The sequence below is a fragment of the Hyla sarda genome, chromosome 2 (assembly GCF_029499605.1).
Source record: "Hyla sarda isolate aHylSar1 chromosome 2, aHylSar1.hap1, whole genome shotgun sequence".
Classification (NCBI taxonomy): domain Eukaryota; kingdom Metazoa; phylum Chordata; class Amphibia; order Anura; family Hylidae; genus Hyla; species Hyla sarda.
The window spans coordinates 248,997,194-249,010,790 of NC_079190.1; the positions used below are offsets into that span (position 1 = coordinate 248,997,194).

At 43.7% G+C, this 13,597-nt stretch overlaps 1 protein-coding gene across 2 annotated transcripts in view; it reads right to left on the reverse strand.

Annotated features, from left to right (window-relative positions):
* Positions 1 to 534: 534 nt before the first annotated feature.
* Positions 535 to 13,597, reverse strand: part of LOC130355967 (protein spinster homolog 1-like) — a 47,346-nt gene continuing 34,283 nt past the window's right edge. The window contains exons 1-2 of one of the 2 annotated variants that reach the window (XM_056556907.1): positions 3,188 to 3,240; positions 535 to 2,126 (exon numbers count right to left, since the gene is read on the reverse strand). In XM_056556907.1, the coding sequence (XP_056412882.1) occupies positions 587 to 2,101 (1,515 nt within the window). In that variant the 5' untranslated portion in view covers positions 2,102 to 2,126; positions 3,188 to 3,240 and the 3' untranslated portion in view covers positions 535 to 586. Of the gene's footprint in view, positions 2,127 to 3,187; positions 3,241 to 13,597 lie in introns of those variants that run through there. The other variant, XM_056556908.1, reaches the window with a different exon arrangement.

Sequence of the window (13,597 nt, forward strand, 5' to 3'; positions counted from 1 at the left end):
TGAAGAGGTCAGGCTCAGGAATATTTTCCTAAAACTTTACAGTTATACAACAGACTCTTTACATTTGCTAATCCACCCTCGTGTATAAAATGTTTCATCCACAGCAACATGTCATGGTTAGAAAGTGGTTGATCTTTAACAGGAAAATCATTAGACTTGCAGACTGCACAGAAATTATATTCACTACAATCTGGCCATCATAGTTTCTGCATAAAATGCGCCTATGTTTTTCAAAAGCCTCCTAGCTCTTTCCCTAAACACAACCTGATCCCCCATGCCCCATTCTTTGAGAGTTATTTTCAAGAGGTATATACAGAACAGGAGACGTGATATTGTGCAGTGGCCATATATACAGAAAAAGGAAGATAGTTACCCAGCATACAGGACAGGAGAGATTGTACTCTGCAGTGGGTATATGCAGTATACAAAATGAGGGTAGCTAATTAGAACTACCCCAGAATATAGAAAAGGAGAAATGGTACTGACAGAATAAGGGGTAAAGTGGAACATAAAACAAATGCAGTTATTTTTTTCTTAATTTTTTTTTAATGAAGTAAACGAGATAAAGGTAAGCAATGACTTTTCCTCAGTCTGAAGCGCGGTCCTCATCGGCAGGAAGCAGTGAGGAGGAGGAGGATGACGGAGGTTCTGATTCCATCTCTGCTTCTTTTTCGTCCCTCTCTATATATAGGGCCGTGGCCATGAAGAAGGCCCCTCCGATGACTGCCATTATGGTGCAGGTCATGAGGGCATACTCCAGGCTGCGGTATTTCAGAAGAGGGGATTTGGCATATCCTCGTTCGTAGGTGTCAGATATCAGGCCGATGAGGTACGGGCTGCCGGCATCACCTAGGAGGTGATAGATTGTCATCTGCACGGCCAGGGCTGAAGATCTCCTCCACGGAGTTACTACTTTTAGTATAATGTCAGATATGAGGGTGAAATTTACTGACAGAAACGTCTCTCCGATGAAGATGAAGATGTTGGTGGCAACGAGGCTGATGTTGCCAAAAGTCAATGCCAGCAGAAGAAAAGGGGCAGAGAGCATCATCGCGCATCCACACACAAGCGGGTCCGCCCGTGGGTTGGATTTGCGATATCTTTTACTTATCTCCGTCCCTGCTACAACTCCCAGAATGCCGGAAACGACTGTAACCACACCAAATATTAGGATGTCGTGATAGTCACACGGTTCAGCACGGCAAGGGTCCTTCTCTTGTAGGAGTGTTCGTGCGTGGGTCAGGTATGACGGACCCCATACACCTATGGCTCCCACTATAAAGGATACAGCCGTCGATCCCATGGTGGTTAACATGAAGCTTCGATTTTTAAATAGTTTTTTCAGATCTGTCGCCCATTTGGCAAACTTCTGGGATTTGTTGTTCTTCTTCCTGTTTGTAGTCGTTCTTGGAAGCTCCTTTGTGACCAAAATCAACAAAGCCACAGCTATGAGGCCCAGGCCAGGGGTGACCCGAAACGCCCAGTGCCAATCGCCCTTTGCTGCATCAGTCACTTTGGGCCCGATGATGTATCCTAGTCCGCAGCCTACAGGTATGACGGAGTAAAACACGTTCAGCATGCGGGTCCGCTGGTCACTTGTAAAAAGGTCTGCAATGATGGAGGGGGCGATGGTGCAGAAAGTCGCCTCTCCGGCTCCAACCAGTCCACTCGTCAGCAGGAAGAGCAGGAAGTACCCGTCAGGGATGAATGACAGGGTAAGTGTCATGCTCAGCCAAACGATGACTCCTGCGCAAACAGTATATTTCTTATTACAGTGGTCGCCCAAATATCCGGCAATTGGTGCGACCAGCACGTAGCTTCCAATGAACAATGTATTCAATAAGCCGGACAGACTAGCATTGGTGTCATATGCTTTCTGTATATAAGGCAGCACCCCCGCCACGCTGGAGCGATTTGCATAGATGAGCAAATTAACAAAGGCGAGGATCACTACGGTGATGATGGAACGTGCGGTGGACATCACGCTTAGAGATGGCAGGTTCTGCCTCTCAGGGATATCGCCCTTTTCTACATCCATATCACTATGGTCCTCCATTGCTTCTTCCTCCTCCTTCAGCAATGGGTCTTGTGGAGAGGCCATGGTCACAGGTCAGAGCCTGAAAACACTAGAGAGAGAGAGATAAGTGAACACATTAGACAACATGTCATCATTCCTGTCATTATACAATAGATCCTTCATACAGAGCAGAAATGTCCAGCACAGAACCACAAGATAACACTAAGACCATCGCAGCCTCAGAAGAAGACGCTTCTCTATAAGTGTTTTATATGGAGACGTCTTCCCTGAGGTTACAATGTCTGATAACCCTGAACCTGTCCGGTCCTAGTAATATCTGATAACCCTGAACCTGTCCGGTCCTAGTAATATCTGATAACCCTGAACCTGTCCGGTCCTAGTAATATCTGATAACCCTGAACCTGTCCGGTCCTAGTAATATCTGATAACCCTGAACCTGTCTGGTCCTAGTAATATCTGATAACCCTGAACCTGTCCGGTCCTAGTAATATCTGATAAACCTGAACCTCTCCGGTCCTAGTAATATCTGACAACCCTGAATCTGTCCTAGTAATGGTGGATTATAAGGGCTTGGCTGTATGGTCACTGGGCCATGTGAACTTCATACTGTAGATACAATTGGGCTATCCTACTATATACATTTACTAATAATGAACCTACCCCACCTCATTGGTATCTATCCGTCCCCAATATGACTTTCTGCCACTAGTTGATTTGAAAATTTTCCCTTTCGGAGTACCCAGAGTATTTCTATTGTTAGTACACACAGAATTCTATTATATACTATTATATTTCTGCCCTAATCTTTCTGTTATTCTTTTACTACACCACCAAATCTTTCTCATAGACTTATATCTTTTAGAACTTCATGAATTAGGACTCTTTTTCTTGGGGGCTTTTTTGGGCATAATTGCATTTTAGCAGTTTTGCAAGAAAAAGCTCTGGTCATGATACTCTCTGTGCGTTTTATTATGTTTAATACCTAAGCCAAGTATTGTCACAATGCTATGAGAAATATAACTTTTGTTATTTCTTTTGGAAATTAATTTCTTGTTTTTTTTTGCTAAAAAAAAAAAAGCAACAGCAATAAAAAAAAACTGTCAAACAAAAAGCCCTGTGTATGTATGAATAGAAGAGGCTGAAACTTACCTTGTGGTTCTCTCTTCAGACAAGGAACGGTCAAAATCTTGAATTCTCTATCGCAAATAGAAACTCTCTAACAAACACTTTGCACCACAGGTTGTGAATGCAAAACACACTGAAGAGACTGCAGCCGGCGCGCACCTCCTTGTACAGCTTACGGTGACATCATCACAAGCATGTGTGACATCACAGGGTTCTAAACCATCTTCAGGTATGTGTATATCTGTATAGTAAATGTGAGTAGCCATATTAGTCCAGTGGTGCAGATTGTAATACCTTTTTTTATTGGACTAACAGAATTTTGTAGAGACAAACTTTTGGGATTCCTCCCTGATAATTTATAAAGTCCTTTGATCATTAGTCCTTGTCTATTGGACTTGATAAAGGGAGGAATCCTGAAAGCTTGTCTCTACAAAATTCTTAGTCCAATAAAAAAGGTATTACAAGAGACTGCAACATATTTTTTGATTTGTGTGTATATATATATATATATATATATATATATATATATATAGTTCCAAGCGTGAGTAGGTGCCTCCAGTTAGGGTCCGTGTCCAGGATCCTGCATACGTAGTTCCAAGGAAAATGCTGTGGCACTCAAGGTATGGTGAAAAAATGAAAACTATTTATTCATCCCAAATGTGCAAAGAGCAACGTTTCAATGGTCTCACACCATCATTATCAAGTGGCTTGATAATGATGGTGTGAGACCATTGAAATGTTGCTCTTTGCACATTTGGGATGAATAAATAGTTTTCATTTTTTCACCATACCTTGAGTGCCACAGCATTTTCCTTGGAACTACGTATGCAGGATCCTGGACACGGACCCTAGCTGGAGGCACCTACTCACGCTTTAGGAGTGCTGCTTTCTTCTTTGACATATATATATATATATATATATATATATATATATATATATATATATACACCTAGAAATACATCAAGTACATAAAAACATCTTTTAGAAAAATATTTCTCCAAGCCTGCCGAGTATATTCCCGTACTTCACAGTGTCTTCTTAGTTTATAAAGGGGTTCTTAAAGGGGTATTCCAGGCCAAAACTTTTTTTATATATCAACTGGCTCCAGAAAGTTAAACAGATTTGTAAATTACTTTTATTAAAAAATCTTAATCCTTTCAGTACTTATGACCTTCTGAAGTTAAGGTTGTTCTTTTCTGTCTAAGTCCTCTCTGATGACACCTGTCTCGGGCAACGCCCAGTTTAGAAGCAAATCCCCATAGCAAACCTCTTCTAAACTGGGCGTTTCCCGAGACAGGTGTCATCAGAGAGCACTTAGACAGAAAATAACAACCTTAACTTCAGAAGCTCATAAGTACTGAAAGGGTTAAGATTTTTTAATAGAAGTAATTTACAAATCTGTTTAACTTTCTGGAGCCAGTTGATATATATTAAAAAGTTTTTGCCTGGAATACCCCTTTAAGATTGAACCGATTATTATTGATATATGAATAGACAATCAGTGGTTTGGCTTCTTCTCCAGCCTAGATATGCTACGAGTGTGTTGGGCTGTATTGGGTGGGTGTATGTATTTATAAGTATGTCAATGTGTATGTATATAAATGTGTGAATGAGTGAGAAGAGAATGAATGAGAGTGAAAATATAGTTAATCTGCTTGTGGTTTAGAGGATGGTGGTTGAAAATGTATTGTGGGTTAGTTAGAATGTGACTATGTAGAGGTGTGAAACTATGTAGGTGAAAGATGTGGTGTGACTTTGTATCAAATAAATCAATGTCTATGTCCAAGATATGAAAAATAATAATAATTTTATTGAGCTACAGTATAAAATTACATAAAATGGGAGTGCAGGATCCTTGCACTCACTAAGGCAATTACACTAATCAGATACAGTAAGTTGCCTAAGTTAGAATTAATAAAACATATGCGGCAAGTGTGATATATGTCCAGATAATAATTAGTACCAGTGGAGTGTGGTAAGAGCGCCTGCAGTGCACTTGCAGGCGCTGGAGGCCCCCTATTTGGAGCCCACTGTTCATGCAAAGAGCAACTCAGTTCAATAGACAAGTATAGTCAATAGGTTTAGCTGAATCCACCGGCCCTCTGGGTCACAACAGTGCGGCGGCTGTATGATCAGGTGAATATAGGCAGCACGGCAGCTGTCAATGACAAATCACAGCATGGCGGCTGTCATGAGATGAAGTCCGGCCGGTACACAGTACCGCTTACCCTTAGATGGAGGATGTGGCGGTCCTCAGTGTTGGAGTCGGGTACAGCGGTGCAGGGTCAGGTTCCAGCGGTCCTGGAGCCGGGCAGTAGTGGAGTCGGAGAATATGGCAGTCCTCAAAGATGGTGTCGGGCGCAACGATGCAGAGTCCGGTTGCAGCGCTGCTGGAGTCAGAGGATATGGCAGTCCTCGGTGGTAATGTCGAGCCCAGCGGCGCAGGGTCCGGGTGCAAGGGAGCACGGTCCGGAGTCCAGATGTAGCTCTTAAGTGGGAACGCCCGCTCCTAGGTCTGGTGCCTATGTGGAGGAGCGGTGCATGTGGTGGAAATACAGCTGTGATGCCGGTCTGGGTCCCGGTGCAGTAGGGTGAGTTGCAGGGTGCTTCGCTGATGGTGCTAATATTATCTGTGTATGGATCAGACACGTTTCGGTCCGCCTAGGACCTTCCTCAGTGATCAGGAAGTATGCAATGAGTGTAGGTGCTTATATGTGAGCAAATTTTGGCGGGAAAAGGTAGTTTGATCCAAAACCCGGTTAGGACCATTTGGACATAGACAGGTGTGTGAATGGAAGATCAGGAATGGAGATGTCTGGATGAGTATGATTAGTAAATGAATGGTGATCAGAGTCATAATTTACTATATGAATCAGTGTGTATGAGTATATAATTTTGGATATAAATAAATTTGTGAGAACTTTAACAGTTAAGAAACATTTTTTTGTGGAAAATGCTGATGAACCATCGGACCCACCTCAACTTTCTATAAACCCTGATTTACCACTAATGCATACGTTAGCAGAACAAATTGCTTTTAGAGATCTCTGTCTCCTTGAAAATAGGGGGATATCAATTTGTGATGAAGTGAATACTGCACATACCTTCTCCACTAAAAACCAAAATTTTTACCCCATACAGACCAGACCAGCAATTTTTGATTGGTTGGGAAACACTAACTACGGCAGTGTTTTCGAAACATTGTCTCTCCATCTGTTGCAAAACTACAACTCCCAGCATGCGCGGACAGTCTTAAGCTGGAAGTTAGAGTTTTGCAGCAGAAGGTGGCATTTTGGTGGGTAGTTGGGCCCTTAGTCCAGTGTTTCCCAACCTGAGTGCCTACAGCTGTTGCAAAACTACAACTCCCAGCATGCCCAAACAGCCAAAGCCTGTTTGGAAAACACTGGACTAAGGGCCTACCTACCAAATGTAACGTGGCCACCCACCTACCAACCAAACATATACCTGCCTACCTACCAACAAACATATTACCTACCTAGCAAATGCTTTTCCTGCCTACCTAACAAACGTATACCGTATATACTCGAGTATAAGCCGAGTTTTTCAGCACGATTTTTCGTGCTGAAAACACCCCCCTCGGCTTATACTCGAGTGAACTCTCCGCTCTCAGTGGTCTTCAACCTGCGGGCCTCCAGAGGTTTCAAAACTACAACTCCCAGCAAGCCCGGGCAGCCATCGGCTGTCGGGGCTTGCTGGGAGTTGTAGTTTTGAAATCTCTGGAGGTCCGCAGGTTGAAGACCACTGCAGCCTTCGACATCATCCAGCCCCTCTCACCCCCTTTAGTTCTGTACTCATCTCCGCTCGGCGCTGGTCCGGTGCTGCAGGTCTGTCCGGTGGGGAGGTCGTCCGGTGGGATAGTGGTTCCGGGCTGCCATCTTCATCAGGGGGGGGCATCTTCTCCGCGCTTCGGGCACGGAATAGTCACGTTGCCTTGACGACGACGCAGAGGTACGTTCATTACCAACGTCCCTCTGCGTCATCATCAAGGCAACGCCTCTATTCCGGGCCCGAAGCGCGGAGAAGAGGCCCCCCAGTGAAGATGGCAGCCCGGAACCACTATCCCGCCGGACGACCTCCCCACCAGACAGTCCTGTAGCACCGGACCAGCGCCGAGCGGAGGTGAGTACAGAACTAAAGGGGGTGAGAGGGGGCTGGATGATGTCGAAGGCCGCAGTGGTCTTCAACCTGCGGACCTCCATAGGTTTCAAAACTACAACTCCCAGCAAGCCCGGACAGCCGATGGCTGCCCGGGCTTGCTGGGAGTTGTAGTTTTGAAACCTCTGGAGGTCCGCAGGTTGAAGACCACTGTATCAGACATTGACAAGCGGTGATGATGATGACATATGGTGATGATGACAAGGGGATGATGAAGGGGGGGGTGTGGGATTAAGACAAGGGGATGATGAAGGGGGAGGTGTGGGATTAAGACAAGGGGATGATGAAGGGGGGGATGATGACAGGGGGATGATGAAGGGGGTGTGTGGGATGATGACAAGAGGATGATGACAAGAGGATGATGACAAGGGGATTATGAAGGGGGGTGGGGATGATGACAAGGGGATGATGAAGGGGGTGTGTGGGATGATGACAAGGGGATGATAAAGGGGGGTGGGGATGATGACAAGGGGATGATGAAGGGGGGTGTGGGATGATGACAAGGGGATGATGAAGGGGGTGTGTGGGATGATGACAAGGGGATGATGAAGGGGGGTGGGGATGATGAGAAGGGGATGATGAAGGGGGGGTGGGATGATGACAAGGGGATGATGACAAGGGGATGATGAAGGGGGGTGTGGGATGATAAAGGGGGATGATGGCAGGCGGTGATGATGAAGGGGGGATGATGAAGGGGGGATGATGACAGGGTGATGATGACAGGGTGATGATGATGAGGGTGTTAATGACGGGGGTCTGGATGATGACAGGGGGGGATGATGTATTTCCCATCCTAGGCTTATACTCGAGTCAATAACTTTTCCTGGGATTTTGGGGTGAAATTAGGGGCCTCGGCTTATATTCGGGTCGGCTTATACTCGAGTATATACGGTAACCTACCTACCTAGCGGCAAACCTTTTACTTGCCTTCCTACCAACTGAACTTACTACCTGCCTAAATAACTTGCAAACTTACTACTTGCCTACCTACTTAGAGAATGTTCTACTTACCTAATTTATTACTTGCAAACGTACTACCTGCTTACCTAGCAAACATATTACCTGGGTGGCGGGGGGGGGGGGGGCCCAGGCATATTCTTTGCACAGGGGCCCTCTGTTGTCTGTGTCCGCCATTGGGTACTGTACAGTGTCAATATATGCAGAACAAGAGTAGATACTGAGAATTACACCTAGAATACAGGACAGGATAAGATATATACAGTGACCCCCCGACATATAATGAAATCGACATACGATGGCCTCTCAGAGGCCATCGCATGTCGATGTCAGCATCGACATACGATGCTTTTTTATGTCGGGGCCATCGCATTAAGTGCTATCCGGCAGTGTCAAATGCTTAAGTTGCTGCCGGATAGCAGCTTAATGTGCCCTCCGGGTCCAGCGCTGGTCTTCCAGTGTCTTCTCGGCCCTCTCCGATGACATCAATACGCTGCTGCGCACGTCATCCAATAGGAATGGCGTACGCAGCGGCATAATGACGTCGCTACGCAGGCCCAGTAAGGCCTTGCGGAAGACAGCAGAGGACCGGAGAAGACAGCAGAGGACCGGAGAAGACAGCAGAGGAGCGGAGAGCCCAGCGGAGGCCCGTGGACACCATCTCGAGCGGCGGGGACAGGTGAGTACAGCTTCCTATACTTTACATTGCACGAATCCCTCAACATACAATGGATTCGACAAACGATGGCTCGTTTGGAACTAATTACCATCGTATGTTGAGGGACCACTGTATATATATATGTATATAATATACAGAATGAGGCTGGTTTCAGACAAATACTGCTCTATTTTTGTGTCCATTTTACGGCAGCAAGTTCCAGTCTAAGGCTGGGTTCACACTACGATTTTCAAATACGGTAACCGTATATGGTTTTCCGCAAAAAAACGTATATGACCGTATCCGAAACCGTATGCATAGAGAATGCATTGTAAACTGTATTCCAAATGGTGTGTACAGCTGCATCCGTTTTGCCTCGGATACGGTTTTGCCTATTTTTCAACCGTAGGCAAAAACGCTGTCGACCACATTTTTGCCTCCGGTTGGAAAACCGTATGCGGTTCTTTTAACATTGTTGTCTATGAGAACCGTACACAGAATTTCAGAATACGGTTGCACACGGTTTTTCTAATCCGTTTTTGGAGTTGACACATGCGCAGAAGGAATTTCAATAGAACAATAGTAACTTTATTAAATTGCTTGAAAACTAATTCCAACAAAATAGCAAAACTGTTGGCAAAAACGGATGCAAACGGATAGAACCGTACATACGTTTTGTAACCGTATACGGTGAAAAAACATATTTGGAGTCATACGTTGTATACGGTTGCATACGGTTTTTGCCATACGTTTTTTAGTGGAAAACCGTATACGGTAACTGTATTTGAAAAACGTAGTGTGAACCCAGCCTAACAGAATAATGAAAAATTTGTGGCTGTATTGCTTGTCTAAAACTGGCCTTGGGGAAGATAGTGAAAATAAGACTATCCCACCTTTTACACCACATTTTGGCCATACGTTGCAGTATATGTCGATGTCTCTGCAAATGCCAGGTATGCTGACATATACTGTGGCGTTCTCCTGGTGGGTCCCTTAAGATTAATGAATTCAAATAGTCTTCTAGTGATAATGTTCGGTCCATTTCCTAAATGTAAACTGTTTCTGTGTCAGAGATCAGCACAGAAACCGTTTCCATGCATTCAGGAAATGGACCAAACTTAATCACTAATAGACTATGTACAGTACATTACCTTTTTACAAATAATCTGATGTATACACTCAAATATACATATACCCTATAACTAATACGTATAAAACTTCACTTCACATTTTCACAGAAAAAAAACAGTGCCTGCATAATGCTGCCAGAAGTGGCCCACTGTTGTTATAAAATTGTATAAAGTGGGGGTACACTTTCCTCAAGTCTGGGCTTGATTGTCACCAATAAATGGGTGTATATAAAATATATGTAAAAAATGATGTAGATCCAGTGAATTAATTTAAAACAATTTATTATTACAATGATAGTGCTTGTGGTGTCCTTTGTAGGGTCCTTACATCGGACTCACCACGATAAGCAAGGTTACATAGTTACATAGTTACATAGTTAGTACGGTCGAAAAAAGACATATGTCCATCAAGTTCAACCAGGGAATTAAGGGGTAGGGGTGTGGCGCGATATTGGGGAAGGGATGAGATTTTATATTTCTTCATAAGCATTAATCTTATTTTGTTCCAGGAATGTATCTAATCCTGTTTTAAAGCTGTTAATTGTTCCTGCTGTGACCAGTTCCTGAGGTAGACCGTTCCATAAATTCACAGTCCTCACGGTAAAGAAGGCGTGTCGCCCCTTGAGACTAAACTTTTTCTTCTCCAGACGGAGGGAGTGCCCCCTCGTCCTTTGGGGGGGGTTTAACCTGGAACAGTTTTTCTCCATATTTTTTGTATGGGCCATTAATATACTTATATACCTTTATCATATCCCCCCTTAAACGTCTCTTCTCAAGACTAAACAATTGTAACTCCTTTAATCGCTCCTCATAGCTAAGATGTTCCATGCCCCATATTAGTTTAGTCGCGCGTCTCTGCACCCTTTCCAACTCCGCAGTGTCCCTTTTATGGACAGGTGACCAAAACTGAACAGCATATTCCAGGTGAGGCCGTACCAATGCTTTATAAAGGGGGAGTATTATGTCCCTGTCCCTTGAGTCCATGCCTCTTTTGATACATGACAATATCCTGCCGGCTTTGGAAGCAGCAGCCTGACATTGCATGCTATTCTGTAGTCTGTGATCTACAAGTACACCCAGATCCTTCTCTACCAGTGACTCTGACAGTTTAATCCCCCCTAAGACATACGATGCATGCAGGTTATTAGTACCCAGATGCATAACTTTACATTTATCCACATTGAACCTCATTTGCCAAGTGGATGCCCAGACACTTAGTCTATCCAAGTCATCTTGTAACTTATGCACATCCTCTATAGACTGTACTGTGCTACAAAGCTTGGTGTCATCTGCAAAGATAGAAACAGAGCTGTTAATACCATCCTCTATATCATTGATAAATAAATTAAACAACAGCGGGCCCAGTACTGAACCTTGGGGTACACCACTAATAACCGGGGACCAATCAGAGTACGAATCATTGACCACCACTCTCTGGGTACGATCCATGAGCCAGTGTTCAATCCAGTTACAAACTAAAATTTCCAAACCCAAAGACCTTAACTTACCTGTCAGACGTCTATGAGGGACAGTATCAAATGCTTTAGCAAAATCCAGAAACACTATATCCACAGCCATTCCTCTGTCAAGGCTTCTACTCACCTCTTCATAAAAGCAAATTAGATTGGTTTGACAACTTCTATCCTTAGAAAACCCATGCTGGCTATCACTTATAATACAATTATCCCCTATGTATTCCTGTATGTAATCCCTTATAAGTCCTTCAAACAATTTACCCACAATGCACGTTAAACTTACCGGTCTATAGTTTCCTGGGGAAGACCTAGAGCCCTTTTTGAAGATTGGCACCACATTCGCCTTGCGCCAGTCCCTTGGCACAATACCAGACACCAGAGAATCTCTAAATATCATGAACAGGGGTACAGATATTACTGAACTTACCTCTCTAAGAACTCTTGGGTGTAGTCCATCCGGTCCTGGGGATTTGCTTACATTTATATCACTTAACTTACCTTGTACCATCTCCACATTAAGCCAGTTCAGTACATTACATGATGTGTTACCAGCACTGACCTGGCCAATGTCAGCTCCTTCTTCCATAGTGTATACAGAACTAAAGAACCCATTCAGTAGCTCCGCCTTCTCTTGATGTGACAATCTCCCCATTATCATTATTAAGGGGTCCTACATGCTCTGTCCTTGTTTTTTTTGCATTTATATATCTAAAAAAAATATTTAGGATTAGTTTTGCTTTCTTTGGCCACCTGTCTCTCATTTTGAATTTTTGCTGTTTTTATTAAATTTTTACAGATTTTATTAAGCTCCTTGTACTGTTTAAATGTTATAGCTGACCCATCAGATTTGTATTTTTTGAAGGCTATTTTTTTGTTGTTTATTGCTCTTTTAACATCATGTGTCAGCCATGTAGGATTTAGTTTTAATCGTTTATATTTGTTCCCCTTTGGTATATATTTAGCTGTATAGTTATGTAGAGTTGATTTAAAGATGTCCCATTTACCTTCTGTATCAGTATTTGACAACACCTCCCCCAGTCTATGTCCTGTAGTGCAGCCCTCAGCCCAGGGAAATTTGCCTTTTTAAAGTTATATGTTTTTGCCTTCCCCGCCTGTCTTTGTTTTCTACATTTTAAGTCAAAAGTAACTATATTGTGGTCGCTATTACCAAGGTTTTCCCGCACAGTTACATTACCAACCAGCTCTGCGTTGTTGGAAATGATCAGATCCAACAAGGCATCACTTCTTGTTGGGTCCTCCACAAACTGGCCCATAAAATTATCCTGCAATAAATTTAGGAATTGTCGCCCCTTTGTAGTTTTAGCCAACCCCGGACCCCAATCTATATCTGGATAGTTAAAATCTCCCATTATTACCACTGTACCTGCCCGGGCGGCCCTCTCTATTTGTTTATGAAGCCGAACTTCTATCTCTTCAGTGATATTAGGGGGTCTGTAGATTACACCAAATACTATTTTTTCAGTATTTCCCTCCTTTTGTAATTCTACCCACAATGATTCCACATCCTCAGAATCATCACACACTATGGCATCGTTCACACTGACTTTCATACCACTTCTTACATACAGACAGACGCCACCACCTTTTCTGTTCATTCTATCCTTGCGAAACAATGTAAACCCCTGCAGATTGATAGCCCAGTCATGCGAGGAGTCCAGCCATGTCTCAGTGACCCCAACTATATCAATATGTTCCTCCAGTATCAAGGCCTCAAGCTCCCCCATTTTATTTGCTAGGCTTCTGGCATTTGTGAACATACACTTTACATTTCCATCCTTTATGTTATTGGGGTTAATGGGTTTCAAGGGTGTAAGTTTTATTTTCCTATGAAGCCTATTCCTATTAACTATTCTAACCCCTCCCTCCGCTCCACCCCCAGGTACATTTATAATTCCCACCTCTCTATCTACACTATCTTCCCCCTCTTTGCTGTAGGTTCCCTCCCCCCAAGTCCCTAGTTTAAACACTCCTCCACCCTTCTAGCCATCTTCTCCCCAAGCAAAGCTGCACCCTCCCC